The sequence below is a fragment of the Procambarus clarkii genome, chromosome 1 (genome assembly GCF_040958095.1).
Source record: "Procambarus clarkii isolate CNS0578487 chromosome 1, FALCON_Pclarkii_2.0, whole genome shotgun sequence".
NCBI classification, from domain to species: Eukaryota; Metazoa; Arthropoda; class Malacostraca; order Decapoda; family Cambaridae; genus Procambarus; species Procambarus clarkii.
The window spans coordinates 40,358,829-40,384,558 of NC_091150.1; the positions used below are offsets into that span (position 1 = coordinate 40,358,829).

General features: G+C 37.0%; 1 protein-coding gene across 1 annotated transcript in view; it reads left to right on the forward strand.

The window, feature by feature from the left end:
• The window catches only part of LOC123758842 (Ca[2+]-channel protein alpha[[1]] subunit D), a 797,128-nt gene that overhangs the window by 165,617 nt on the left and 605,781 nt on the right, over positions 1-25,730 (forward strand). Inside the window, exons 16-17 of the mRNA XM_069338501.1 lie at positions 10,562-10,772; positions 25,245-25,365. Of these exons, the coding sequence (XP_069194602.1) occupies positions 10,562-10,772; positions 25,245-25,365 (332 nt within the window). The remainder of the gene's footprint in view (positions 1-10,561; positions 10,773-25,244; positions 25,366-25,730) is intronic.

Below are 25,730 nucleotides of genomic sequence, written 5' to 3' on the forward strand. Positions count from 1 at the left end.
TTACTATAATCTCTCTTATGACCATTATGAGGCCCTTTCGTTTGTCATCTAGTCCCTCCTTTGTCCATGTGATTCTTGCTGGTGGGCTGTAGGCATTTATGATTATTAGTTTATTATCCGGAGTCCAATCCTGCAATGCCATTACATCAACTTCTCGAGGGTTTTCGGCTACTAACTCTCTTACCTTCAGGTGTTCTTTTACTAGCACAGCCACTACTGCCCCTTCCTAGTTTTCCTGTCCTGTTTTACCCCTGTTATTGTTAGTACAACAATATCTAGGACCTTAAGCTGAATTCTATCTCTTAGTTCCAGTATGTTTGATCTCACTCCATCTATGTTGGTATATACAATTTTTCAGGAATATGTTCCCCTGCCCTTTGTCCTTTACTTCTGCTTCCTCTATTGATTTTGTTGCTTTGTTTTTATGTACCATTTCACTACCTTTTCAGTCCCTAACACATAGTAGAAAAAATTATTTCTTCTTCATTTCTATTCCCATTATTAATGAAACGTTTGTGGCAGAGGTCTTTTGCTCCCCGGTTTTAGACTCTTGGTTAGGGGGTAAACAGGTTGGTTGAGGCACACTGGGGGGTTCATATACTTGATTTACATGGCATATGGTTCAGCCTTCACATCCATGTTGGTCTGCTGTTCTAATTCATGATGAGCACCCCTTGTGCCTGGATGCCCAGTTTGGTCAGTTCTTTGGGCCCTGGGAATCCCTTGCTGGTTTCAGTGGGGCCTATATGTATTCCCTCTAAACCTGCTTTTGATGGTGGTGCAAGTTTGAGGGCTGTTTGTAGTCCATGCCATGGGATGGCGCTGATTCTTTCTGCCTCCTCCATGCTGCTTGTTAGCTTGGTGACACCATTGACAAAGAGCTCTGTGGGGTTTGTTCCCCTTCAAATGACTCCTCTCTGTAACCCTTCAAATGAAGTGCAGACTTATCATGGCAGCTGCCACCTTGCAGGGTAATTTTGCCCATATTCAGTGTTCCCAGCTTTGGGCCTGCTTGGATGCCCTGGAGTTGGCCTGTCTTGTTTTTATGGACCCAGAATTGGAGGTATTGGTGAACTCCACCTTGGTTCCATCCCTGCCTCCTCTTCCTTCCCTTTTGGGTGTGGTTCACCCTGCACCTGTTCCTTCCCCTGCTTCTGGCTCCGAAACATCTGAGAATTTCATTGTCTGGGTAGGGATTAGCTTGTAATGTGGCTCTGCCTTCTCCAGGGATGACTTCTTCCACATTGAGCATGGAGACAGTTGAGCCACCTAGACCTGCCAAGGTTTTATTGTTTTCCTCTTTTCTAGCTGACCCCCTTCTTCTGAAATCTCTCCTCAGTGCTCCGGTTTTTCTGTCCTGTGTGGTGGGTGTAGACTTCAGCTCTGCCCAGATGCCTTCATGTTTAGCTTTTGGATTTTGGTGGGAGGAAGTCCAATGGGGGTCCTCAGGTTCTTCTTGGACCCTCCAAGGTCTTTCGTCCCTTCTGACGAGGACCTTTTTGCTACAAGGGGTTGATTTCTTAACCCTCTCCTTGTATGGCATTTTTTTTTTGATGCTCTCTCTCTCAGGTTTTGTTTTAGTTTACTTTACAGTCTGTCATATTCATCCTTCTCATGGTTTCCTTCTTATCAGGCCCGTCATTTTAAAGCTTAAAATGAGCTTATCAGACCCGAAGGCTCCCCGGTATAGCTCCAGGGAGCCTCCAGGTCTCAACCAGAAACTGGCTTTTCATTACAGTCAACGCTGATTTTCTGTCCTTATTTATGGTTTTTTTTTTGTTTCACCTGCTCATGTTCATTTTGCCTCTTCTCCCTTTGTGTGCTTCAAGTATGGCTTGGTGGGTTTTGCTTTGGTATCTATTTCCAAGCTGAGATCTTGCATCTGAATTGGAACAGTCCTCATTTGCATATGGGTCTTTTTCCGTTTCTTGGCTTTGGTGTAAAGTCCCAGTTTCATCCTGGTTGGCAGACACCCATTTTGGAATGGGGTGGTGGGTGGGAGGGTTAAGCAGATGGTAGCTTTTCTGTCATCCACAAACACATGACTTGGAGAAGTCTGCTTTGGATTTCAGGGCCTTCTGTGGAAGGATAGGGGGGGCTAGCCATTGCTTCATGGCTGCAACAGTGCCCTGTTTGCTGCTGACATGCCCCACATGTGGCTTTTGGCATGGGTGGGTGTGTGTATTTGTATACTTCGCCAGATACATTCAGCTGTGGTTAGTGTTCAAGTTCTGGCATTGGGCTGATCTTGTGATGTCTCTTGGATGAGGTAGGAGTTTTGGGGCATTGGTTGCCCAGTCATGATTGAGTCTGCCTGTGTGCCATGCTGCACTGCTGCATGGCCATTTTTGGTGCTTGGCCGGGTTTGTTGGTTGGCATTGTACATGGTACGTCATGGTGACAAGGTGCCATTTGAGCACCTTCCTACCCACTCAAAAGTGAACTGGCCAGCTGGTTATTGGTTATTGGCAGTGAATCAATCAACTACTGGCAGTCTATTTATTTTTAGAGATTTGCTTTGCAGTTTTTGGTTTTGCCAAATATTCTAAACATAATTTATGGGCATTTTGTGACACTTCCTTTTTCAAAGGCATTTTACCTCAATAGTGAGTTGATGTCTGAATTCCACTCACTACCTGACTCATTATGAATGCAAGTGAATGAGAAATGATACCTGCTTTTGGTAGACAAAGATTATCATCACAGATGCCTGGCATGTCCAGTATGGTCTGTGGATTCTAGTGCCATTATGCATGGAATACTACTTAGATGCCATCTAGAAAGAGGCATTCATTACACTTCAATGCTATATTTTTAGGTAGGCAATTATTTTTACCTATTCATAACTATACTTTCAAGTTCATATTTGCTTGTTTATATGTTTAGAATTACCAAATTAATTGGGCCAAAAGTTTGAGACATATTAATGAATTGTACTGTCTACAATTTGTTAAAAGGCATTCATAGTCTCTAATGACATGGTGGTAATTCAGAACTTACATTAGGAAATTATATCTTCCCAGTAATAGTGAATTTTATCTTTGAAATTGTATGCAGTGCTGTATGTTGTTATTGAACTTTAGGAGCATATTTATTAAATTAGTTATTTCTGAAAGTATCCTAGGTTTCTCCCAGTGAACAATCTGAGCTCATGTGGGCGTTTTGTTGAGCTGTGTGTTAACCATCATGTGCCCTAACCCCCCATGGTCCCTCTGGCTGTTTCAGGTACTGGCACTCCATGAGCAACTTGGTCCACTCCCTTGTATCCCAGTGTCGATCCATCATGTCACTCCTAGTTATACTGTTCCTCTTCATCTTTATTTTTACCCTCCTTGGGATGCAGATATTTGGTGGAAAGTTTACTTCGGAACAGAGGAGTAATTTTAACTCATTTTGGGCAGCCTTGTTGACAGTGTTCCAGGTACATAATGACAGAAATTTTGCCTTTTATTAATGGAAGGTCAAAGATGAACTTTAATTCTGGCTATTGAATTTTATTGTAATTGCATTGTGTTGAAAATATCATAAGAATAAATTAATTATTGTCGACCATATTACTTTTGTACAATTTTATCATATAAATATTCATAAGAATTAATAATTTTTTAAGACTAATGAATACATAGACATTAGGCACATGCATTATCATTGCCTCATTTCCCACTTTCATGGGTGGAAGGGGAAAATTAGGTAATAAAATGATGATAAACAAAGCAAGAACAATAAACTGTAAGCCAGAAGGAATAGTTTAATCTGCACCAAAGCCAACTCCATGAATGGCTTTGCATATGCTTCTAGTGGCAGCAATGATGGACTTACTTTCAGGCAAAATTCTAAGCACAAAATTCATTGATTCAAATAACATAGATTTTTTGCATTACCTGTACCTAAATAAGCCATGAAACCCTGAATAATGTAGTGTAGTTAATATCTTAAAGTGAGATCCTTCAAATCTTTTGCATTTAAAGTAAGCCGTATTTGATGCACTTTTGATATTATTTAGTTACCTAATTTGCAAATGTATGTAAAAAATAAATGGACATGTGCTTTACATTTATAAATGGGATACATAAAAATAATGTCATGGTTAAAATGGTTGACTGGATTAAGTTTTTAATCCAGGATTAAATTTGGATTAAGACTGGATTAAATAAATAACGTAACTAAACTGTTTCAACATTTATCTTAAAAGAATGTCAATAATTGGTAAATAAATTTTCTTGGAAGAGTCCTTTCAATAGCTATCTGAACTACCCACCTGGCTAGTTGATCAAGGTTCCCCAATGTTAATGATTGTCTTTTCACACAATGCAACCCACAACCTTATTGTGGATTGTGGGTAAATGAAGACAGACTTTGTCATAGCCAGTGTCAACACATGCATCAAAGGAGCTCCAGGATATTTCAAATTCCTAAGTATTGTAGAACAGGTTGATGACCATGAGTGGTGTCCCAAGAAACATAAAGGGTAGTGTATTTAAAAAATAAGTGAGATAACACGAATGTGCCAGGGGGAAGTGAAATAATTTTTGTTGTTGCTGTTGATTTAGGGGCAACGACAATCATGGGATCGCATGCGCCCCAGTGTACCCGTTAAGGGTTAATCGCGAAGCCCGGAAAGGAGAAACGCCAAGCCTAATCGTGAAACAAGTGACGCCAATTACTGGAAACTAATATGCTTCGTGGCAAAGAAACACAGACAGGCAGATGATTGAGGAGCCCCAGGACAAGCACCGGCCCCACCCCACACAGAGAACACAGGGGGAGCAAAACCCAAAACTCGGCCCCCAGCTAAAACGCAAACATCATCAGAAGCTGGCCGCCCTCCATGGCTGAAGGCACACCAGGAGCCCACCAAGATCTGCCAACCCCTGGCACCTCTCGGGCAAGCCGGCGCCAGACACTGTCACCCTGCTGGAAGAACCAGCCAGAACACGTAAAAAGAAATCTATCACCAATCCCGTGACCCCAAGGCCATATGTGCACTGTGTGTCGTACAAACCGGACCATTAAAGAGGAATGCCAAACGGCATTATCAAATCCAAATTGCAAAACAGAACGTGATCCGGCAGCTCCAAGGCAGAGGAGGCGTTTAGATGTCCGCTCGGCATCAAGGTTGAACCAGGAGTCCCTACACAGAGGTGTCTGTTAGAGGGAGACTTGCCACCACGTGAAATAATTGGATGAGAAATAGTTGCCTTAGTGTAAACAGTGCATATGATGAAATTCAAGATGGTCGCCGGCAAGAAGAAAAATAAAACAGAGCTAGATTTTGGTGGTTTCAAGGAGGAAAGCATTAATATAAACAGTCTACACCACAAGTTGGCAAAATTGAACATTATTGTGAACTATCATGTACAAATAATCAATAAATTGAGAGAAATTAATGACCACTTGAGTATCAAGGTATTAGATTTTGAAGGGATAGTGAAAGACTTGGGTAATGACAAGAATCACTGGAAAGCTAAATGCAAAGCCATAGAAGAGGAAAATAAAGTAATGAAAATAGCTTTGGAAGAAGTTAAAGCAAATCTAAACATAAATGAGTACAATAGGTTAGGTAAGGAAATCCAACAGGGAAAAATAGCTTTTGTCAGTACAGATGGAGGAAGTTACACAGTGAATAGAGCAGTGCAAGAAGGATATACAACTCACCTATGCACAAGTGACCAAGGAGAAGGAAAAAATAGAAGAAGCAGTAAAGGAAGCCGAATGGACTTGAGAATGGTCCAGGACGGACCGAAACGTCGTCGTCCCTTCAACTTCTAGTGTGTGGTCTGGTCAACATACTTCAGCCACGTTATTGTGACTCATCGCCTGCACAGGAAGCCGAACACTGCAGCAACCAGGATAAAACAAACATTAGGCTAGAAGTCACATAAGATCTGGCATCAAACCCAAAATTGGTGCAAAACACAGTCGATTGAAGTAATAAGTCCCTAATAATTTTTGGTTGCAAAGAAAAGGAAATAACATCTAGGTTAGAAAGAGCCATAGAAGAAGCGAAAGTAGTAGATAAAATTGTTTGGCTAGTGGAAGATCTTACAACCAAAGAGAATGTCTGCAACTACAGGAGAAATGGCAAGCATGAAAAAGGGAAATGTATCGACTATTAAGGATCATCCTAAATGGTGCTAAACAGCTGGAAGAAGTACTAAGGAATGTTAGGAAATTAAAAAGTGATGAGGAAGTGAAATTATGGTCAATAAAATGAGAACTTTCAAAAGAAGACAGAGAGAAGCTGAAGCTGAAACTAAACCTCGTAGAGGCAAAACATCTAAATGAGAGCAAGAATGAAGAATAAATAAATAATTTTTTCTATCAGGTGATAGGGGTAGGCAGACCAGTAAAATGGTATAAAAAGGCAAACCAACAAAATTGCTAGAGAAGATTGGAGTAAAGAATAATGAGAGAGAGGGAACATGTTTCAGAAAATTGTATACACCAACATAGATGGAGTGAAATCAAAGATACTGAAGTTAAGTGATGTAACACAGCTGCAGACGCTAGACGTTGTTGCACTCATGGAGACAAAACTTGAAGATGATATTTCTCAGTTTGGAGACGGGACAGAAAAATTAGGAAAGGTGGTAGCGTTGCTGTGCTGGTTAAAGAACACCTAAAGGTAAACTAAATAATGATTGCCAATCCACGAGAAGTTGACATAATAGCACTGGAGATCTACAAACTGGATGATAAACTAATAATCATAAATGCATATAGGCCCCTGCCATACAACACATGGACAGAGGAGGAGCTGGAAAATAAATGAGAGGTCTTATAACAATAATGAGAGAGATTATAGTAAGAAAGATAAAGATAGGTCATGACTGTTGGTAGTCGGCAACTTCAACTTGAAATCCATAGACTGGGAGGCATACGAAGCTGGAACAGAAGACTTTTGGATCTGTAGATTCGTAAACCTCATCCTGGAAACATTCATTTATCAACACGTTAAACAAGCTACGAGGATGAGGGAAGGGGATGTTCCCTCCATGCTGGATTTGATATACTGATATTAGTTCCACATAAGAGGAATTTTGGTATTGCTCGTTTGACAAGCAACACTAAAAATAATTGATAGATACAATAACAATAGAAGATTAGACATCAGTGAGGTGCTGCATATCAAGAAATCTAGTCCAGCAAGCAATAACCAGCTAATACACAGTTACACTCTACCCATTTCAAGACCCCAGGCCAATGCAGAAGCTGGACCAAATGACCCTGCAACAGGAATGAAAGCAACTTGGAGAACATAAACTGCCGACATATCACCATCTTAATTTACTACTTCATTATTACCCTATTAATACCACATTCTTTTAATACCCCATATATATATATATATGTCATTCATCCATGTCACCTACCACCTCACCATTAGAGGATATAATCAGGTGCTACAGAGAAGAATTTTGTCATTGAAAATGTAAGGTGAGACCTTACGAAACGCATCACTAGGCGTCAGACCCAAATAATAAGTAAAAATAAACTTTGGAGAGTTAATTTTTAATCTTCCTGTTTCAATAAAGAAAAACGTAAGGAATATCGAGAAGATTCATGCCAGAATCATAAGTCTAAAACTTTCTATAGTTTTCGATTAAATATGTTTAAATGAAAGACTGCCAACAAAATATATATATATATATATATATATATATATATATATATATATATATATATATATATATATATATATATATATATATATATATATATATATATATATATGTTGTACCTAGTAGCCAGAACGCACTTCTCAGCCTACTATGCCAGGCCCGATTTGCCTAATAAGCCAAGTTTTCCTGAATTAATATATTTTCTCTAATTTTTTTCTTATGAAATGATAAAGCTTCCCATTTCATTATGTATGAGGACAATTCTTTTTTATTGGAGTTAAAAATAACGTAGATATATGACCGAACCTAACCAACCCTACCTAACCTAACCTAACCTAACCTAACCTATCTTTATAGGTTAGGTTAGGTTAGGTTAGGTACCCGAAAAAGTTAGGTTAGGTTAGGTTAGGTAGGTTAGGTAGTCGAAAAACAATTAATTCATGAAAACTTGGCTTATTAGGCAAATCGGGCCTTGCATAGTAGGCTGAGAAGTGCGTTCTGGCTACAAGGTACGACATATATATATATATATATATATATATATATATATATATATATATATATATATATATATATATATATATATATATATATATATATATATATATATATATATATATATATTAGTATATTTTGGTAGCAGTCTTTCTTGTAAACATATGTTGTTAAATATGACCGAAAAAGTAAGATAAATAATTCTAATACAAATTTTCTCAATATTTCTTATGTTTCTTTTTACTGTCGATGGTAATTGAAAAATCAATTCTCCAAAATTAATTTTTATTTCTAGTCCGACGCGACGCTTGAACGCGTTTCGTAATAACTTATTACATTTTCAAAGACTTTAGTTTACACACACACAACTGTAACCTGAAAACACTAAACAGAGTTTTACTTATGCTAACACTAAACAGCTTGTCTTATATACTCGCATTTGGGTGAGGTGATATGTTGCAACAGTTTTGGATGAGGTGAACAAACTTTTGACCAACACAAGGCAGAACACAGAACAATGGGTATTAATTGGATAAATGAAAGACAATTATGGAAGTAACTGCAAAGGACCTATTGGCCCAAACTTCCTCTTGATGCTTCTATATTGGTACGGACTCTTGAAGTGGGTAGAATATAGTTGTGCATTAATTGGCTGTTGATTACCAGCACCAGTAATCAATATATATATATATATATATATATATATATATATATATATATATATATATATATATATATATATATATATATATATATATATATATATATTTATATATATATATATATATATTTATATACTGTATATAAAAGGGGTACCTTTTATAAATATATATATATATATATATATATATATATATATATATATATATATATATATATATATATATATATATATATATATATATATATATATATATATATATATATATATATATATATATATATATAAAATCGAAGTATCACCTCTGGCTGGAAGAAGGGGGACCCTTAGCCTCGGAGGAACCCGCCGAAATAAATAAATATATATATATATATATATATATAAAATTTATCTATATATGTTATAATTATTAATTTATTATGACATTTTTGTATGCTGATCTAGATAGGAAAGTATGATGAGAGTAAAAATTATATACCAGTGAGCTGCTATCTTACATGTCCTGTATATTTATACAGTATACAGTATATGTACTGTATCTATCTTATATGTACTCTATATTTACCCTAACTGAAAAATGTTTAGATGAGGAGTTAGGAACATATTGTACTCTACATATCTTAAGATTTCAGCATGCTGGCTGCCTAAACTCCATGGTCATCGGAGAATATAGCATCCTGGCTGAAAGGACTGCCATGTAACCATATAGTTATGAAAAAGACGTTCTAATTAAATCTATGCTTTGATCTCAACACCTGTGCTCTTTCACAAAAAAATCTACGTGCTAGTTGTTAACAGCATAATGTATTTATTTTTATTTGTGTTTTCTATGCTAACTATGTACTTAACATTTAGTGTAATAGGCAATGTTTAGGCTATTTACAGTATTTATTATTTTATGTCTACTGAATGCTTTCGTGCTTTTCAAGATTCTTGCATTTCTTAATTGTAAGAGTTGGTGCAATTATATATGTAATACATTTATTGAAAATTGATCAGTGCATATATCTTTTCAAGTGCAGGGATTGATCCTGATACAAATACTGTAATAACAATTGCTGTGATGACTTCAATATTTTGCTAATAGTACAAATAACAAAATTTTTCCCTAAAGATTTTCACTGTGAACTAACAATTTAATGACACATTTGTCATTTTGAATCATATGATGTTTACTGTTTTTATTATTGGTTACTACTGTACTGCATATGAGAAAACAAACACAAAACAAATTGTACTGGTAAACTACAACAAAGCTAATGCCTGATCATGATTTACTTTAGTATGACTGAATGAACTTCGCTGATTGGTGGAACTAAAGCATGGGAGGAATTAATTGTTTCTAATATGAATCCTTTGAACATATAGTACCTTCCTTCATTGCCTTAGCAACACTGTACATCCAGTAATATTTGTATGTTGGGAAAAATATTTACTAACAATATTTTGGATGTGGGTGTAATACTTTGTTGTTTTGTATGGCAATGTGGTGAAGGGGGGGGATAAACAAGGCTGTCCCTATTGATAAAGAGAAAAGAATTGCTCCTCATAAACTTACCACTGTTTGTGGCTAAAATTCTCAAAACTAACCTGCTAATTCATTTTATCCTTTGAGCTTTATACTCCTTTTAAAGCAAACATTAAATGAGGGGTCTCTCTCTTTCTTCTGATAAATTCATAATGTCTATGAGCTTCTAAGCTTTATTACTAACTGCTGAAAGATATGTCAAATGTTTTGTAAGCTTATTGACTTGATACCCAATATGTAAATCCCTTGTTCCAGATACTGGCGGTCGCTCTCCAACCTGGTTGCTTCCCTCCTCAACTCCATCCAGTCGATCGCCTCTTTGCTGCTCCTGCTCTTCCTCTTTATCATTATCTTTGCTCTTCTGGGCATGCAAGTCTTCGGTGGCCGCTTTAATTTTAATCCAACTGAAGATAAACCACGGCATAACTTTGACAACTTCGTTCAGGCCATGTTGACAGTGTTCCAGGTACACTCCAAGCTGTAGCGCTGCCATGATTCCAGTCCAGATGTGCTTTTTCTGTTACTAAATTTTGTTTTAACAAGGTTATTGTTTTTGTTATCTTGATTTGTGTGTTTTCTATTCTTGCATGTTTTATAATTTATCCAGAGCTGTTGCATTAATTGAATTTTGCATTTTATTTACAGTATTTGAATTTGTTATCTTTTGAAGTATTCATTAGATGAATAAATTTTCTGTGATTGCTAAAGATTTAGGTAATATTTTCTTAACAAGGGTTGATGGTTGTGCTTATTTGCCATAAATTATAGTACAGTAGTTTATTTAGGTGGCTATACAGCAACCCTTGTTATTCATGGGGATACATTCAGGATAAACCCACAAATAGGTTTGCTAATGCACAGTAATAACTGTACTGTATTTTGAAAATAATTGATGATGTAAAAAGATAAAAGTGATGAATAAATGTGGAAATATTGTGAATATATGTGTGGGTGTGTGCATGTATGGTTATATGAACACAAAAGAACACACAGAACACAAAAGAACACTTCTTCAACACTCCAATGCTAAGAACACAAAAATTCTTTCTAATGAGTCATAGAGATGTTAGAAAGAATTTTTTAAGTGTCAGAGCAGTAGACAAATGGAATGCAATGGGAAGTGATGTGGTGAAGGCTGACTCCATACACAGTTTCAAGTGTAGATATGATAGAGCCAAATAGGCTCTGGAATTTGTACATTAGTTGATGGATGGTTGAAAGGCGGGACCAAAGAGCCAGAGCTCAACCCTCCACAAGTACATCTAGATAAGTACAACTAGGTAAGTACAGACGATTCAACCAGTGATGTCCTTCCAACATATCATATGTGAAGGAGGTAATAAGCCACCAGCAATATGTTGCAGTGCATACCTGTTGGTTTTGTCAACAAGATGTTGCATGAATGGTTCATCAAAATAAGTCATAAAATATTCACTCATATCTTCACCTGTATACAGGAAAGTGAGTGCAACACCAACATCACAATCATCAAATTGTGGTTTGTGTGGTACAAAATTATCTAATTCATCCCACACAAATTCACCTGTGCTGCTTGTACTGGCACCACCATTTAGGCTTCTTTTTCTTAAACTAAATCTTTTTTGGCTTTCACTCATATTTGACTTGACCAGGATTCAAACCCATGACATCCAGGATCACCCCTAAACGCACACAGTACCGTGACCATCACACCATTCAGATCAATGATGTGGTGATCACGGTACTGTTTATGAATAGGGGTGATCCTATACGTCATGGGGGTCAAATATGAGTTCTTAGTGATATATATATATATATATATATATATATATATATATATATATATATATATATATATATATATATATATATATATATATATATATATATTAGTATATTTTGGTAGCAGTTTTTCCTGTAGACATATATTATTAAATATGACCGAAAAAGTAAGATTAATAATTCTAACACGAATTTTCTCGATCTTTCTTACGTTTCTTTTCACTGTTAATGGTAATTAAAAAATCAATTCTCCAAAATTCATTTTTATTTCTAGTCTGACGCGACACTTGAGCATGTTTCGTAAAACTTATTACATTTTCAAAGACTTTAGTTTACACACACACACACACAACTTTAACTGAATAGAGCTTAAACATCTTCGAGTTTTTATACCTACATTTGGGTGAGGTGACATGTTACAACAGTTTTGGATGAGGTGAAAATAAACTTTTAACACAAGACAGGACACGAAACAATGGGTATTAAAGGTAGGTAACTGCAGAAGGCCTATTTTTATTGGCCCATATTTCTTGATGCTTCTATATTGGAGCGGAGTCTTGAAGTGGGTAGAATATAGTTGTGCATTAATTGGCTGTTGATTGCTGGTGTTGAAATCTTGATGTGTAGTGCCTCGCAGATGTCAAGCCGCCTGCAATTGCTGTATCTATCGATGATTTCTGTGTTGTTTGCTAAGATTTCTCTGGTGATGGTTTGGTTGTGGGAAGAGACTATATGTTCCTTAATGGAGCCCTGTTGCTTATGCATCGTTAAACGCCTGGAAAGAGATGTTGTTGTTTTGCATATATACTGAGTTTTTTGAGGCTTACAGTCCCCAAGAGGGCATTTGAAGGCATAGACGACGTTGGTCTCTTTTAAAGCGTTCTGCTTTGTGTCTGGAGAGTTTCTCATGAGTAGGCTGGCCGTTTTTTTTGGTTTTATAGTAAATTGTTAGTTGTATCTTCTGATTTTGTCTGTAGGGATAACGTTTCTACTAACAATATCTTTCAGGACGCTTTCCTCCGTTTTATGGGCTGTGGAAAAGAAGTTCCTGTAAAATAGTCTAATAGGGGGTATAGGTGTTGTGTTAGTTGTCTCTTCAGAGGTATTAATGCGTCCTGTACATACCAGTTGCGTTGCTTCTGGCAGTATGGGTTCGAGTCACTTCTGGGGTGAGAGTTTTCAGTTGCATATAGTCCTGGGGACCATTCAGGCTTGTTCGCATATATATATATATATATATATATATATATATATATATATATATATATATATATATATATATATATATATATATATATATATATATATATATATATACAGTGGTACCTCGCATAACGAATTTAATCCGTTCCATGTTCGTCATGTGAGATGGACGTCATACAAAACGAGTGTCCCCCATGTAACCAGTTTGATGCACTGTGTTTATTGTGAAATTCCCCCAGTGTGCATGACATCAAATGTTCCCAAAAATATCATTTTTCTTTGCAAAATGATAAATTACCATCCCTGAACATGTCTATGTATTGATAATTACCAAATTCCACTTACTTTGGCTGTGAGGGTGTGGACAAGGTGCACTGTGACGTCATCAGGGCCTGGTCGCCCGTGTGTGAAGCACCCAGTAACGGTCGCGCTGACCATTCAAGCACCGCGTGTTGCCACAAATATATTTTCAAATATTTTTTCTATGCATTTCCAATGCGGTTTTATTTGTTTCTTTTATCGTATATGATGCATATTTGTGACCTTTACAATATGTATACAGTAGAATGTTCATAATTTTTCATGGAACTGTGATACATGTGTCAGTAATGTGTCCACAATAAATGTTTATTGTCACAATATAACGTGGTAAAAATTCACTAAAATTACAATATGTACAGTTTCACATACTATTTACACAGTAACACACTGTATTACACACTCAGTACTTTGGAGGTGCGTAATAGTCAACGAAGTAGTCCATGGTACACAGCGCGACTTTGCTCTCCTTGCACCAGCTACAGATAGATTTTCGTTTCCTGTTTCATCGTTCTGTGTGCTAGCAAATAACGCACTCGCGTGCACCCTTGGCTTTAGTACTTGTAGGTGGTATGTAGCCAAGCTTGTAAAGCATAAGGTAGTATTGAAACGATTATAGGAAAAGCCCATTTTTTTAAAGTAGTCTTGAAAAGATTGCTTTGTAAGGTCCCACACAGGAAGAGATTCAGCTTGCCTCAAAGAGTGTCCATCAGTCAGGAAGAGATTCAGGTATTCTTGAAAATATCAATGAACAACACCACCATGAAAGCTGCTAACACTGTTCATCTATGCTACTTGTATCAGATGCATCATCACTGAGCGCAGAAAATGATTCATCTATGTATCATCTATATAAATTTGAGATGGCTCAAAGCTACAACTGGATACGCTCGCTGTATCATCCTCATAGGTGCTGTATCACTGGCATCCGACCGTTGTGTTAAGACCTTATTGCGCCTAGCTTCACCAATGTTATGACCCTTATGTTCTTCAAACAATAGGGTCTGAATTGCACCGACTGAGCGCAGTCTTTCAACACCGTGTGGGACAGGTGTTTGAGAGCCATAGGCGCGTGTGCCACAAATGGTTGCTCACTCAGTACTAACCCAGCCAGCAGCCCTTGTCTTTCATATTCATTATAGCAAAAGGTTCGTTCAGTGTTTGTTGGGTAGGCTGCTCCATTATGACAATCTTTCTTTGTTTCAAATGTGCTCCATTTGTTTTGTATTTGTCACTTACGTCTCAATTTTGGAGCAGCCTACCCGACAAACACTGAACGAACCTTTATGGCATTTGTCCATTTTTCAAATTATTTCAACGGTTCTTGTATTTTTCGTTTTTTTTTATTTAAGAAACATGGAGCCGCCTACCTGTAGACCACCGAACGAACCTTTTTGACATTTGTACTGGTTTTCAAAATTCTTCATTTTTTTTATTATTTACGTTTTTTGTATGTAAGAAACATGGAGCAGCCTACCTGCCGACTACAGAAGAACCTTTTGCTATTAGACAAATGAAAAATAAATATTGAACACATTTGAAGAAAGGAAAATGTCATAATGGTTTATTCAGTGTATGTAAGGAAGGCTGCTCCATTATTGAAACGTAAATGACAAATACAAAACAAATGGAACACATTTGAAACAAAGAAAGATTGTTATAATGGAGCAGCTTACCTGCCGAACACTGAACGAACCTTTTTGACATTTGTTGTATATGAGACATTTCATTTCTTTTTTCCTACAAAAACGTCAATGCTTTGCAACATCTCAGTAGTCACCCTTTTATATCCCAGCATCATTAGCATCTTTAAACAAGAACAACATAATTTATGTGCATCGTCGGAGGAGTCTAAGAATGTGCAAGAAGCAGCGTGACCCCACCATGTGATGTTGACGTTACTCAAACCAGCGTTCGTCATACGGGACGATTTGACGCCGATCGGGCCGTTCGTTACCTAAAATGTTCGTCTTTTGGGGCGATCGTTATGCGAGGTACCACTGTATATATATATATATATATATATATATATATATATATATATATATATATATATATATATATATATATATATATATATATATATATATAATATGTATGTCTCATTGAATATGACCGCATATTCTGTATTTACTATCATCTGATTTAGGCTTCTATCCCTCTAACTATCTTTCTAGCATCAGGGCTTAGCTGAAAGAGTTCTCCAAATCTCATTTTCGTTATTTCAAGGTGAAGAAAAAAGTGAAAAACTACTTTTTTTTTCTTCACCTTGAAATAACGAAAATGAGTTTTGGAGAACTCCTCTTTCAGCTAAGCCCTGATGCTAGAAAAATAGTTAAGAGGGATAGAAGCTCTAAATCAGAAGATAGTAAATACAGAATATGCGGTCATATTCAATGAGACATATATATATATATATATATATATATATATATATATATATATATATATATATATATATATATATATATATATATATATATATATATATATATATATATATATAAGAGTATGGGTTCGAGTCACTTCTGGGTGTGAGTTTTCAGTTGCATATTGTCCTGGGGACCATTCAGGCTTGTTCGCATATATATATATATATATATATATATATATATATATATATATATATATATATATATATATATATATATATATATATATATGTATATATATATATATATATATATATATATATAATATATATATATATATATATATATATATATATATATATATATATATATATGCATATTTATATATTATAAGCGTTTGTTTATTTTTAATAATTTTTTAATTTTGTTGCTTTTTTATGCTCAAATTTTTGTGTAGGTGGTTTTATCTTCTGTATAATTTTTTTTTCCATTTCAGTTCAGCATCAACTTATGTAACATATTTCAATTACACCACTATCTGCATGAATGTATATACTGTAGATATTAATTTGATAATTTATTTGCTTTAATATTCATCTTAATTTGAATGCCTTTACTTGAACCTAAATTCACACCCTTTGCATGTTTGTTGTATTTGAAAGTCAAACATAAGTAGCAATTGCAATGTATACTTTGTGTACCCCCCCCTGTTGAATGTTTGATTCTAATTTAATCCAATTTTATTGGATAATATTTCCATGTATAGTAAATAATTCAAAGTTTCTTCAAATTAATTTTATTTATACTTTTCAACTTCATATTTTGTAATATTCACCCCACAAAACGTAGTATTTGTCATGTGAAAATGCGATAATGATTAAGGTAAAGAAATATGTGGCAAATAGAATAATAATTATAAAAGCACATTAAAATTATTATTACCTACTAGCAGTACCCGGCCATGCATTGCTGTGGTTCAGCAACGCATGTGTGGTGCTGAGCCACAGCAACCATCCCTGTCCCCCAGTCCTCTCCACCATTCCCCCCTCACCCATCTCCTCGGCCTCCCAACCATTTCCCACTCCACCATCCCCTCGTCCTCCCCATCATTCCCCACTCCACCATCCCCTCTTCCTTCACACCATACCCCACCCCCCTGTCCCTTTGTTCTCCCCACCATTCTCCATTCCCCATCCCCTCGCCCCACCATCCCAAACTCCCCATCCCCTCGTCCTTCCCCACCATTACCCCCTCTGTTGTCCCCTCGTCCTCCCAACCATCTCCTACTTCCATCCCCTTGTCATCCCCGCCATTCCCCACTCTCTCGTCCGATGCCTTCCCAAATGGTCTGATGTTCCCATCAGAAAATTGGGAACATCAAGTGATCTGATGTTCCCCATCACTGAAATATAAGAAAAACAGTTAAAAAATAAAATTAAAATATGAAAAAATAAAAAGTAAACTATATTCAAGAAATGATTGGTATGGTAATCAACACAGCTCAATTCCAATGCAATTCACACAAAATAATTAAATCAAAATGAAAATAAATCAAAATCTATAAAATGAAATTTATCAATTGCAATCAGAAATATTGAAATGGAAATCGTGACATATATAGTATAGCGTTCATGTTGCTATTATGTGCAACAGATTGCACTGTTTTTCAAAAACACATGTTTTTACCCATCAGAGGGGTGGTATCTATAAGTATATAAAAAGACGTGCCTATTCGAATGCAACGTTGTGTCAAAATTTCAAAGCAATCAGTGAAGAACTTTCGGAGATTACAGCATGTGTTGCTCTTACATCCAACAGATGGCGCTGTTTTTAAAAAAAAAAAACATGTTTTTTTCCTGTCACACGTGAGGCATGTATATAGTAGATATATAAAAAGACGCGCCTATTCGAATGCAATGTTGTGTCAAAATTTCAAAGCAATCGGTAAATAGGTTTAGAAGATTTCCCTCACATGAAAAACACAGTTTTCAGAAAAAACATGTGTTTTTACCATCACAGACGTGACATCTATACAGTATGTATTTAAAAATCTGCTCGGATGCAAATGGAATGTTGTGTGAAAATTTCAAAGCAATCGGTGAAGAACTTTAGGAAATTAGTGGTTATGCACAAACGAACATTTCCATTTTTATTTATATAGATTATGCTCAACCACATAAATTGCAGTATGTAAATAAGTATAACTTACACAAAGTCAACCAGGTTGATTTTAGGTCTAGCATAAGATTTAACACTCCCACTGGTACACAGGGTTTGCTTTGAAATAAGTGAGAAGGTGGTGGAGGCCAAAACCATCAGTGGTTTCAAAGCATTATATGACAAAGAGTGCTGGGGAGACGGGACACCACGAGCGTAGCTCTCATCCTGTAACTACACTTAGGTAATTACACTTAGGTAATTACAGGGCTCACATCCACTTCCTCAGGTCTCCAGTAAACAGATGCCATCTTGGGAAAAAATCGTGGGTACCCCGCCTGGGTGTGAGGGTACCCCGCCTTAGTTCTAACTCAGCAACCATGGGAAGTGCATACTGCATCCAATCCATCGTCATAATAGCACGTCGCATTTTGACGTATACTTTTCCTAAGGCCAAAAACTGTCGTACTAGAAAATTATGGCGTCTCGGGAAATTGACATAATGTCCGGTTTTCTGTTCATGGGTCCTCGGGTAGGTCAGGATAAGGTACTTTAGTACCACAGTTTCTTGACATTGGGAATGTTCGTGAGAACTGTCCATGGTTCACAGCACCTTCATGCACCTCATGCCCACAACATCACTTAATGATGATGAAATAAATAAATATTTGCAATTATTTATTGATAGTGACATAAACGATCCCAGCAGTGGTAAAGATTATGTACAAGGTTCAGATATCAGTAAAGCAAATGTTGGTGACACTGTTTCCCAAAACGAGGCAAAGGGAGTTAGCAATGTGCATGGTATATTGGAGGCATTTTGCTGAGCCAGATGGCATCGTCTGTTGGTAGCATGTGGCATTATGCTGTGTTTGGATTTCATTACCACACCAGCCAAAATAGCTTAATGGTTTATTATGATATACCAACCCGTCCTCTTAAAAATAATGTCACTTTTCGCTCGTATGTGCACTATGGCCAAATTTGGACGTAATTTGAAATGAAATCGACTCACAAAAGTGACGTACTGTTCCATTTTCTGTTTGAGTCGTCCGCCTACTCAGCAAGCTTAGAAGAGGCAACTTTCCATTAACGTTTTTCATACAGTTTTGAAACTTTATGAGAATTTCCTGCCCACCTAATCTATCAGAGGACCCTAAAACTTACTGTTGTGGAAAAAAAAAATTTCCAAATTTATATTCCTTTTTTTTCATTTTCAAATTACGTCCATATTCAACCATATGGGCAAACGGTCAAAAGCGTCGTTCTTTTTAAGAGGACAGGTTGGATATACAGGGGTACCTTGGTTTAAGAATTTATTCCATTCCTGGAGATGGTTCGTAACCGAAAATTTGCAAACCGAAGCGGATTTCCCCGTAAGAAATAATGGGAAAGGAATTAATGCATTCCCGACTCTCCAAAATCTTCACTTCAAAGTAAATTTTATATCTAATTCATCCAAATCTTCACTACAAAAGTATGTTCAAGTTCTTACTTACCCTTGCTGATGACTTCTGTTGGCGTATGGAAGATAGTGAGGAGGAGGGGAGGAGGAGAGGTGTTACTGTTTGGAAGGGGAGTCCCCTTTCATTATAACATCAGGCAGTAAAGATTTCTCTGGAGTGCATTCTCTGGCACGTTTTGCCTGCATACACTAGGTCCTGGTTGTGGCTCACTGCTTGATTTTCTCACTTTTTCTCACAAGGAAACATTCCATTAAAGATTGTTTTTCCCCTTTTTTTGCAACACTTGTCTGTAGTGAGGCATCACATTGTCATTAAAAAGATCAATGCAACGGCCTACTACAGCTTTATCTGGGTGATTCTTTTCAGCAAAACATTGCAGTCTTTCCCATACTGTACACATTTTCTTAATTAATGCGGAAGAGACATTCTCTACTGCCTCCTCTTCCTCCCTTGAAGATTGTTGTACTGCGTAGCTAATTCAACAATACAAGTACCATACTCATGCTTACGAATGATCTCTTATTTTCCTCTATGATCGTTCTCACATGTGATTTCTTGCCTTGAACCTTACCACTGGCTTTCTTGGGACCCATGGCGAGATACATAATAACAACTTTTATTCTCAATTGGCCAAAAATTCAGCAAAAAACTGTAAATTCTTGAGAAGAATTCAGGCGAGATAATCACTGGTCGCGAGGCACCTAGCACCATGCGCTAGGTCGGCTGTATGCATATCAACAAACTCGTATCCCGATGCAATGTTTGTATCCCAATTCAAATTTTCCGAACAAATCAGGATCATAACCCGAAAAGTTTGTAAACAGGGATGTTTGTAACCCGAGGTACCACTGTATAAAAATGTATATAGTGTGTATATATACATATATATATGTATATGTACATATATGTACATATGTAATGTTTACATATATATACGTGTGTATATACTGTAACATAATAACAGCAAAACTGTATGTTTTATTGTTCAAAGAATATAATATTGTGCACATATTAGTGACACAAACATATCTGTGTATGCCTATGTTCTACATACTCTGCGATGCAAATAACATTATTTACAGCCCAGTGCATCATTGTACTTGAAAAACAAGGCAATAACAATAAAAATTCAAATGAATTAAAATATGTTCAGTTCATTTACTTACAACTTGGTAATTAACCACTGTGATGTGTCAAGTTTATTGTGACATTCCCCTGTGTGCATAAAATCAAGTGTTCACAATTATTTTTTATCTTTGTAAAATAATAATTCCCTTCCCTGCACACGTACATGAAAAAAAAAATTACACTTTGGCTGTGGGGACATGGAGAAGGGGTCGTCACGGACTGGTTGCCAGTGCATGAAGCTTACAGAGGCATTTATGAGTGCCATTCAAGCACTGAAAGTTGCCATAAATATATTTTCAATTATTTGTTCTATGTATTTCCAATGCGTTTTTTTTATTGTATATGATGCATATTTGTGTCCTTTACAATATGTATACAGTAGAGCATTCATAATGGTCCATGGAACTGTGATACACGTGTCAGTAATGTGTCCACAATAAATGTTTATTGTCGCAATATTACTTGTTAAAATATCACTAAAATTACAATATGTACAGTGTCACATACTATTTATATGGTAACACACTGTATTACACACTCAGTACTTCGGAAGTGAGTGATAATCAACGAAGCAGTCCATGGTTCACAATGCGACTTTGCTCTCGTTGCACCAGGTACAGATAGATTTTCGCTTCCTGTTTCTTCGTTCTGTGTGCTTGCAAATAACGCACTCATGTACACCCTTGGCTTTAATACCAGTAGGTGGTATGTAGCCAAGCTTGTGAAATGTAAGGTAATCCCGAAAAGATTATAGAAAAAGATCAATTTGTAAGGTAATCTTGAAAAAGATCACTTTGTAAGGTCCCTCATTGGATGAGATTCAGTCATTCTGGAAGATATTCAGTCAATCAGGAAGAGATTTAGCCATTCTGCATGAGATTCAGCTAGCCTCAAGAGTGTCTGTCAGTTGGGAAGAGATTCAGCTATTCATGAAAATATTTATGGAAAACACCACCATGAAAGCCACTAACACTGTTCATCTATGCTACTTGTATCAGATGTATCATCACTGAACCCAGAAAATGATTCATCTATGTATCAGCTATAAAATTGGAGATGCATGGGTGGGCAAAAATGGCACTCAAAGCTACAACTAGATACGCTCACTAAATCATCCTCATCGATGATGTATCACTTGCATCCGACCTTTGTGTTAGGTCCTTATTGTGCCTAGCTTCATCAATATTATGACCCTTACGTTCTTCAAACAATAAGGTCAGAATTTCACCGACAGAGAGCGATCTTTTAACACCACATCAGACAGGTGTTTAGGAGCCAGAGGCATGTGCGCCACCCATGGTTGCTCACTCAGAACTAAGCCAGCCAGCAGCCTTAGGATATTCTGGGAATTTTTTCCAAGATGGCTGCTCTCACTGGAAGTCCCCAAGAGTCCATTTCGTACACAACCTACCACGCATGTGTTTTGAATGGGTACGAAATATTCTAAAGGCATTTTCTCGGTTGGCGCAGTTTCCCACCGACCAAGGTTTTCTTGGTTAGCGCAGCTCAGTGGTTAACGTTCTTATCTTTAACACTTATGTCAAGTTTCCATCAGCCTTTTTTACATTATCTTCAATTGTTGAGCAGCCAGTTCAGCCAACTTCAGCTGGTTGGCTTCTTAGCTTCTACCATTGATTTAGGAGCCTGAGTTGCCATGAGTTGCAAAACTATAGGCATAAGAGTTGGCATTGCTAAAAGTGGCTTCAGGAGCTGCCTGCTTCAAAGTATTGACAGAGGCTGTGGAGCCTACTTGCACTTTCCCTTCTACTGTGTATTCTTGCATGTGCCAAAAGGCATGGTTTACCAGTTTTCAGGGGCTTCCTAGTTAATGCCTTGTCTATTCCTTCAACCAGATCCCAAGGCTCTTTGTGGGGGAGGGGGAAGGTGCAAATAGGGATTGGAAGAGATTATAGGCTTCGATTTGATGCTCAGAATGGATGTGTTTTATATCCACTATTCTAGTTTGAGCTGGTCTCCTCCATTTTCCTACTGGAGTTTTCCATGTCCTGGTTCAGGTCCTGTAAAATCTTTCCCTAGCTCCTCCTTCCCTGCACAGGTTCCTGTGTTTTTTTGTTTTCCCAAATTTGATTTGACAGAACTTGCTTGGATACCTGCTATGAAATTGGGAATTTGCATCTGAACTAGATTCAAAATTATTGAAGTTCATATCCTCTTCCACTTAACTTAATGTTCAGTGTTGAAGATATTCTCTCAACAGTTATGAGTTAATCTTGGGTCCTTGTCTAGGCATTCCTTGGTCTTACTGCTTGCTGGTTCAGTCATGAATGCAATTCTGAAGTTTTTTACTGCTACTGCAGGATGCAGTAATGCACCGTAATCCATGTGGCTGTGTCTAAAAGCTTTCCATTTTAGATTTTTTTTAATTGTTGGCTTGGTTACCTTCTCTCTTATTTGCTACCCTGTTCTCTCCCCTTATATATACTACCTGGTTCTTTCCCTTCCTTATTTACTATCTTGTTTTCTTCCCTCCTGTTTGCTACCCAGTTCTTTCCCCTTCTATTTTCTTGCTCCCCGTCCCCCTTTGTTCTCTCCCTTGATGTTCAGTGCTAGTCTCCCTATTTGCTACCATCTTCTCTCCTCTCCTATTTACTAGCCTGTTATTTTCCCTCTTATTTACTACCCCAATCTCTTCCCTCCTCTTTGCTACTCCATTTTCTTCCTCCTCTTATTTTTTACCTCCTTTCTCTTTTCTCTTATTTGCAACCTCATTATTTATCTCCAAATTGCAACCCCATTCTGTCTCCTATTTGAAATGCACTTCTCTTCCCCTCCTATTATCGATGCCATTCTCTCCTCTTCTCAACCCTGTTCGCTCCTTTTCTATTCACAACCCTCTTATCATCACTGTTCTTTCCAACAGGGAAGGTTTTATAGATTTTTGTAGTAATGAGTACTTTCTTTCAACCACAAAGTCAGGTTTTCAACTGTAATTTGTGGTCCCAAGTCTGGTTTTTGGCATGAACAGGAGCCAGGTTTCTTGGACAACTGGACAGGGTTGGCGGCTCTATCCCAGGTGCTTGAAATTCTACCTGCTTGCCTGGTGGCTCTGCTGTGCAGGTTCTCTTAGTGCTTGCCCAGAATTGGTGGTAAGCAGACCTTGTTAGAAGAGATGGGCACCGTAAGCTTGATCAGGTGAATAAATGTGGGAGCTAGCTGGCTAGAGCCTCAGGTGACTTCAGCTGCCACCTGGTAGTAGCAAGGCACAACATGACTGGTGTGTGTACATCATGTCAACAAACTTTTGCTGATTACCTTTGAGACCCAAATTTTCTTTTAAACAACTGGTTGTTTTGTTGCACTTACGTTTTTTGATTGAGGGTTTTCTTGGTTTTTGGTATACAGTATATATCTGATCTCCAAGCTCTCCTTTCATTATAGAGTGAGCCAGCTTCTGGTTGGCAAGGGGGGTCTTGGAGGCGTAATGCATCTACCTAAGGCATAGTTATTATGATTAATAATAATTAATTGTGTCGGATGACAGGCAGCCAGGGTGTATATATACATGTTGACTTATATCAAGGTTCCCCCAAAGTTGAATTTTTGATCCTCCTAAGAATGTAACTCTACAACAAGTTGACTAACTCCTGAGTACCTATTTACTGTGAAGTGAACATGTGCATTAGGTGATAGGAAAACGTGCCCAACCATATCTGTCTGCCCAGGATTCAAACCTGAAATTCTCAATTGGAAGTTGAGAACAAACCGGACTGTACAGTACTACCACAAACAGTATTTTGCTTGGCAGGCTACTGCATGGGGTTCCCGCCCTAACGACTACCTGTAAATATTTTGCAATAAATAGTGAAGTGACAAAAACCTCTGTGAACTGTAATACTTATTAACATAGAACAAGAGTGACCCCAGTTTGTTCATTGAGCAAATGGCAGATGTAAATGAATTTTGGATAGACCAGCTGGGGTTTGATCTTCATTGCAGCACAGTAGTTTTCATTTGAATGAGGTGCTGTATGCATAATGGAATTCAGTGGGGGAAATGAGCAGTAGATTAGAATTTGGATTTTTTGCTTATTGACAACTTTCCAAAAAAGGTTTCTTAGATTCACGACCACTTTCCTCAGCAGTACTCATCATAATTCTTGACCACTGCAGTGATCCATGATTCATGATCACTATCCTCAGTAGTGATCACTATGATTCATGAACATTATCCTTGGTAGTGATCACCAAAATTCATGACCACTATCATCAGTAAGGGATCACCACAATGCATGATCACTCTCTTTAGCAGGGATCACGATACACAACCACTATTCTCGGTAGTGATCACCATGATACAAATCCACTATTCCCAGTAGTGATCACTACAACACACAACCATTGTCCTTAATAGGGATCACCATGATTCATGACCACCATCCTAAGTAGATGTCTTCCATTGTAATTTGTGCTTACAACATCACCTGAAATAATAATTCACTGTGACATATATCTCACCAATATTATTTAGCACTGATATATGGGATAAGCAACTGATCATTATTTTTCTGAACAGATCTTGACGGGTGAGGACTGGAATGTTGTGATGTATGATGGAATTCGTGCCTATGGTGGAGTAGCAACTCCTGGCATCATTGCCTGTGTCTACTTCATCATTCTTTTTATCTGTGGTAACTGTATCCTTTATATATTCATATACTTTTAAAATTTATTTTCATGTTTGGTGGAATATTTTAGCAATATATATATATATATATATATATATATATATATATATATATATATTATATATATATATTATTAATATTATTATATATACATATATATATATATATATATATATATATATATATATATATATATATATATATATATATATATATATATATCACACTCGAACTTATAGGTTCGAGTCACTTCTGGGGTGTGAGTTTTCAGTTGCATATAGTCCTGGGGACCATTCAGGCTTGTTCGCTTTGTGTTCCTCACGTGTGCCCCAAAGAATGAGGTGATTTGATAAAATGCTATGCCCAAGATTACC